Source organism: Limulus polyphemus, unplaced genomic scaffold (genome assembly GCF_000517525.1).
Source record: "Limulus polyphemus unplaced genomic scaffold, Limulus_polyphemus-2.1.2 Scaffold78992, whole genome shotgun sequence".
Taxonomy (NCBI): Eukaryota; Metazoa; Arthropoda; class Merostomata; order Xiphosura; family Limulidae; genus Limulus; species Limulus polyphemus.
The window spans coordinates 1-6,677 of record NW_013744588.1 but is presented as its reverse complement, the minus strand read 5'-3'; the positions used below and the strand labels follow the sequence as shown (position 1 = coordinate 6,677).

Here is a 6,677-nt window from a genome sequence, read left to right as displayed (position 1 = left end):
CAACTGATCACAACTACATTATTAATTATTATTTTAACCATAATAATGTTTAATGAAATATTGGAGGCTTCCAAGTCAAGTTATCAGAATAATTGTCTGATAAACTATAGACAAACTAACTTGTAATTTTAAGGTACTACCCGACTGAACCTCTCTAAACAGTGTAAAACCAACCTAGGAGCAGCAAGATAATAGATGTCTTTCTGGTCATCTTTCATGCGACTGCAATATTCAGCGAGAGAAACTCTTTCACCTGCTGGTTTTAAAGATGATTCAAACCGTAATAATTTGGCTATTTCTTCCTGTTAGATAAACCTTTAGTTAATACATTACTTTGAAATTTATCTAAAAAATTATTCAAATTACTTTCATGTGTATAAGTAATAATTAGGGACTTTTTTTTAATCAAACTTTGTTCAAATTATAAAACATTCACGTTCAAATAAAGCTGCGAGTCTTCCTGATAAATATAAAACAAATTAAATAATGATGAAATTAATACTAGAAATACTAAATTAATATACTTTGTAAAATAATTAGAACAATCTGCTTTCATTGTTTTATATTCAGTAATACTGATTTGAAACAAGAAAGATAATACAAGAAACATAAAACCTCGTCCCGTAATCTGTACTACAACATTAGTAGGAATAACATTTATTTTGAACCCTAAAATGCCAGCGTTAAATTTTCAATCATTAACACCAGGTGATATGGGGTCATAGTGACCCCAAACTGGTGTTCTATGGTTAAACAAGCATCTACTCTGAAAATGTTTAGACATAATGATATTAAGTAATACAAGAAAAATTATCAAATTGTACATCACACTAAAGAAAATAAAATTAATAAATATAAAAGTGAAAACGTTTATCAAATGTAAATGCTTCACTGAGTGAACAAATAAACACAATAAAAAAACAGTATTAGTTTGTGTCTGTAATAACAATAAAAAACATAAAACAGTATTAGTTTGTGTCTGTAATAACAATAAAAAAAATCATTATACTTTATTGTTTTTCATATTTATTCTTTAAAACAATAAAATTTAATAGATATATATAATGTTAGAAACTTAAAGCTACTTAGGATAAACAAACATAGTTTAATGTTACAATTTGAAGTCATTATAGAAAGAAAAAAGGTTTATTTAGATTTTTTTGTGGTTACGGGGTCAATCAAATTGACCAATCCCTTTTTGAGATAGGATAGAGAAAATAACAGATAAACTATAAAGTTTTACTGAAAGAAAACTTTTGAAATACATTTAGGAAGTTTTAGGGATTACACAAAAGAAATTCGAGATTTTTGAGATGAGGAAAAGTATCTTTATTTTTAACATGAAAATTACTTTGTACACAGACTATTAAAAACAAATACTCAATATATTAATGGACAAATCTTTATTTTATTTTATTAAAAATACTTCACTAAAAGATATGATTTTTTGTATGTAAAAGACTTGAAATATTAACTGAAAGACTGCCAAATTTTCGTGAAGATATACCCAACATATTGACAGCTATAAGTATTAAATTTATAAAGGGTTAATGACACAATAAGTCGATGTCTATGGTGATAAAACATGAGAAATAATTTAAAATAATACAAACATTATCTCTAGAGTATTTGTAAACAAAAATTGTGACTATGAAACCCAAATAGTGAGAGGAAAATAGGTCTTACTGGTTTTCAGAACTTACATTGTTACATAAGAGGATGAAGTCCAGTGGATGGTGGTATATATATATATATATCAAATGAATACTGAAAATATCGATTATATTTTAAAGAAGGATTAATCCGACGTAAAACAAAAATTTTAAGATAAAGATTTTAAACTTTGTCATCGACAGTTTAGTTACAGTGACATTATTTAGTGCTTCACGTATATTTTTATTGTCTAAAATAAACAAGGTAAATTATTTTTATTACTATACCTTTTCTGCTTGTTCTTGACTCGACACTATGCCTTCTTTAAGAAATAAACCATAATCATTAAAAAATTTATCGTAACCTTCAGAATCTTTCCTCATTTGATCTTGGAGATAGCGTAAGAGCCTGTTCGTGATCACAGTTCGTATTTTTCTGGAAACAACAAAGAATAATGTGTTACTTTTATACGTAGAAAATGTACTTATGAAAAATAAAATATCCACAATTGTCTCTTTTATGCTGTAACACATTTATCTGTCTATTGATTTTTTCCTTCTATATGTAGTAGGGAGTACTTTATAAATAAACACATCCAGCTGGTAAAAACCTTTTATTCTCTGTTGCCCAGTGATGATGCTCCTTCCCAGAACTTTTGCTATATTTTAATAATTCTGAATAGCACTGACTTAATTTTTTGTTTATGTATTTGTTTGTTTGTAGTTAAGCACAAAACTACACAAACGGTTATCTGTACTCTGCCCACCACAGTACTGAAATCTGGTTTTTAGAGTTGTAATTTGTATTTGTTTGTTTGTAGTTAAGCACAAAACTACACAAACGGCTATCTGTACTCTGCCAACCACAGTAGTGAAATCTGGTTTTTAGAGTTGTAATTTGTATTTGTTTGTTTGTAGTTAAGCACAAAACTACACAAACGGTTATCTGTACTCTGCACACCACAGTACTGAAATCTGGTTTTTAGAGTTGTAAATCTGCAGACATACCGCCGTGCAACTAGGGGGTATTTTTTATGTAATTCTACGACACTAAAATAAAACCACTAATATGATTTGCTTGCTTAAGTTTAGAGAGAAAAGTGGCAGTCTACAAATAGTAATACATATAACTAGTAGTTCTTCTATTTAAAGTTAAGTCTTCTGAGAGTTCCCTTAGAAACTAGTAATATTTAAGTAGTTCTTCTATTTAAAGTTGTCTTTTAATGTTTCAAATGATGGGTTTTACACAACAAGCTAAAACCTAGTACGAATCTCGTACAACGTAATTTTAATGTTTCAAATGACAACTCTTCCCTAATACAAACTACATTGTTTTAAGATGACCCTGCTTAACATACTTTAACGTTACAGTTTTATGAGCAGAATTCGATCAACAAATCAGTTATCATAAATATATATTCTGAGCTTTTAAAGATAAATATAATTTGTAAGCAATTATTACACAACTAATTTACATAAAATAAAAATTCTCTTAACGTGCTTCTTACCTTATTAAAGCACTGTCTTGCAACAACTCCCGGCTGAGATTTAAAGGAATGTCCTCACTGTCAACTACCCCTGTTTATCAAATTTAGATAAAACGGTATTTAAATATAAGTTCCAAAGAACTACAAGTAACCGAATCTCTTTATAAATCAATTAAACTAACAGACAAACAAATATATAATATCAAAGAACATAATGAACGTCCATCTTGTTTGGTAAGGAACAAAACAAACAACCAAAAGCTTTCCAAATTTATACACATTGTAGTTTTCCTAAAAGTTTGAATACATACCACTTTGAAATATATGTTAATAAGTAAATCTCATGTTCTGAAATCATAATGCAATTACTGGTTTCATTGTTGTTAAGCACAAAGTTACACAACAGATTATCTGGGGATTTTATCTTTGTAAGCCAACAGACTTACCACTGAGCCACTGGGAGTTACGCAATTACTGGGGATTTTATCTTTGTAAGCCAACAGACTTACCACTGAGCCACTGGGAGTCACACAATTACTGGGGATTTTATCTTTGTAAGCCAACAGACTTACCACTGAGTCACTGGGAGTCATGCAATTACTAGGGATTTTATCTTTGTAAGTCAACAGACTTACCAATGAGAGTCACGCAATTACTGGGGATTTTATCTTTGTAAGTCAACAGACTTACCACTGAGCCACTGGGAGTCACACAGTTACCAATCTTTCCCTCAAAGGAAATGAACACTAACTATGACAGTTAATCCAAGTATATTTCTATTTCCTGATTTCTCAGAATGATGCACACTGAAATATCAAAATTTACTAGAATACTAATGTCTGTTAACTTAGGCATCAAAGTAGCCAAACATATTATAAAATAGGAATTACACATGTACCTCACAAGGAATACCTAAGTACTACAATGTATTACTGACGGATTTTCAAACACATTAGTAGTGAATCTTTAAACAGTCCTTTTGAAAGAAATAATTAGTACTTGATCTTTGAACAATCTTTTTTTACAAAGAATAAAGAAGTATTGAATCTTTTAAGATCCCTCTTACAAGTAAAAGCTAGATGCTGGATCTTCTAAGATCCCTCTTACAAGTAAAAGCTAGATCCTGGATATTTTAAGATCCCTCTTACAAGTAAAAGCTAGATGCTGGATCTTCTAAGATCCCTCTTACAAGTAAAAGCTAGATGCTGGATCTTCTAAGAATCCTCTTACAAGTAAAAGCTAGATGCTGGATCTTCTAAGAATCCTCTTACAGGTAAAAGCTAGATGCTGGATCTTCTAAGAATCCTCTTACAAGTAAAAGCTAGATCCTGGATCTTTTAAGATCTCTCTTACAAGTAAAAGCTAGGAGCTGGATCTTCTAAGAATATCTTTGCAAAGAAAAGTTAGGTGTTGAATCTTCTATGATTCCTCTTGCAAAGAAAGTTAGGTGCTGGATCTTCTAAGGTTCCTCTCACAAAGAAAAGTTAGGTGCTGGATATTCTATTCATAAATCATTATAGTGGCTCTCCTAAACCATAATCTAACTTTAAACTCCAATTAATTAACTCCCATGAGCTACAAGACTTTAGTAAATTGACTCACACACTACTGTCACTTTACTGAAGTTTAGGTAATTATGTTGTAGGTTTATTATACAGAATTTTTTTAGGTTCTACTTCAGGAGAGTGGTTATTTTGTTAGGTTATTGTATCGTGAGAGTTTCTTTACAGAGCCTTCTGGTTAGATCAATGTTCAGGTTTAGGTATATATATTAAGGTCCAGAAGGGTCAATAAAGTTTTATCATGAAATAATGTCTCAGAGGAGTAATTTTAAAAGTTAAATTTTTGGTTGAGGTAAATCAGTATCCTGAAGTTTCTAATTGGATTAAATTTAATGGTAACTTTGTTTTTGTAGCTTATGGGGGTCAGTTTACTGGGGTCTTGTAGCTCACATGAATCAATTTACTGAGGCCTTGTATTTCATGGGAGTTAATTTACTGAGGCCTTGTATTTCATGGGAGTTAATTTACTGAGGCCTTGTAGTTGATGACAGTCAATTTACTGAAGTCTTGTAGTTCATGAGAATCAGTTTAGTAAGGTATTATAGTTCATGGAATTTAATTAATGAGATCTTGTAGTTCATAGGAGTTAATTTAATGAGGTCTTGTAGATCGTAGGAGTTAATTTAATGAGGTCTTGTATTTCATGGGAGACAATTTACTGAGGTTTATTAGTTCATGGGAGTCAACTTATTAAGGTCTTGTAACTTGTTGTAAGCTATATTGTTAATGTTGTAATTTAGATGTTAGGTAGATGGCATAGAATGGCTAGAAAATTCTAAGTTGATGGTAAGTTTTCTCACACAATCGAAGATTGACTATAAATATGGGATAATTGTTTCCAGAGTAGAGTTAATTTAAAGGTAGTCAAAGAAACACTTTTTTCTCAAGATATAGAATTGAATCAGTCAGTGTGTTTTCGTGAAGTATTTGGACCTCCATTTGCTAATCACACTCATTGAGTTACTTTGTACTTTTATTTGTTTTATGTTAGGTAACATAATTTGTATCATAGGCCTACAACAACTCACAGCAGTGTGCAAGTGTTCAAGCGAGGGAATAAAATAATCTATTATTGAAAGTTGAATTATTTACACCAGATAATTTCAAAGAACCCACCAATAAAAGAACAATGATACACTACAGCTTCAGTTAGTACAGATCACCACTGCTTCATATTTTATACACACACATAAATTTATGTCTTTACCATTTTTATACGAGTTTAACAGGAATCATGCAAGTTTCTAAAGGTATTTAGCACATTTTCTACTGTCTCAGAAATAAAATAGGGTAATATGAGATAATCTAAAGCTGTATATTTTAAACAAGTTTTGTGAGATATTATTTTGAGTACAATAAAATTAAAATCTGCTATGTAAATATGTATACGCTTGTAAAATTTGACAGACGAGGTCAGTTTTAAAACAAAGTTAATGATAATTACAATAAATGAATGTTTGACATTTATATAATAAATTTAAAATATAAATATAATTTTGTTAAATTTTTAAGATACCCTTAAAATTGATCGCCACATTTCATTAATGTTTTTTCATACTTTATCAAAAAATATACGTAAGTCACATCCGTGAAAACAAAATTTGAGTCTTTTTACCTTTGACAAATCTTAACCACTTTGGTACGATGTTGTCAGCTCTGTTTTTGATCAAAACTTTTCGACTGTAAAGCGCCACTCCAACATCTGTTTCACGGCTCATTTCGAACAATCCAGGCTTGCCTTCAGGCACGTAAATCACGCAACGAATGTTGATTGGGGCATCAGTTTTATAATGTAAAGAGTAACGAGGAGCATCGAATGAGTTGGAAATAAACCTGTAGAATTCCTCATGCATTTGACGTGTAACATCTTTTGGATCTAACAACCATACTGCCTGGCAACAAAATTGTAAATCTAAAGTAAATCTTTTCATAAATGAAGAATTATAAATCTTGTAATTTATTAGCTTAATGTCACA

General features: G+C 30.4%; 1 protein-coding gene across 1 annotated transcript; it reads right to left on the bottom strand.

The window, feature by feature from the left end:
* Positions 1–140: 140 nt before the first annotated feature.
* LOC106477784 (heat shock protein 75 kDa, mitochondrial-like) lies at positions 141–6,599 on the bottom strand (the record flags this gene model as incomplete). Its single annotated transcript, XM_013938310.2, has 4 exons — positions 6,317–6,599; positions 3,161–3,230; positions 1,941–2,088; positions 141–302 (listed from the first exon to the last, which is right to left on the bottom strand). Coding segments are annotated over exons 1-4 (618 nt in total), but the record flags the coding sequence as incomplete, so codon positions are not given.
* Between the last annotated feature and the right edge of the window lie 78 nt (positions 6,600–6,677).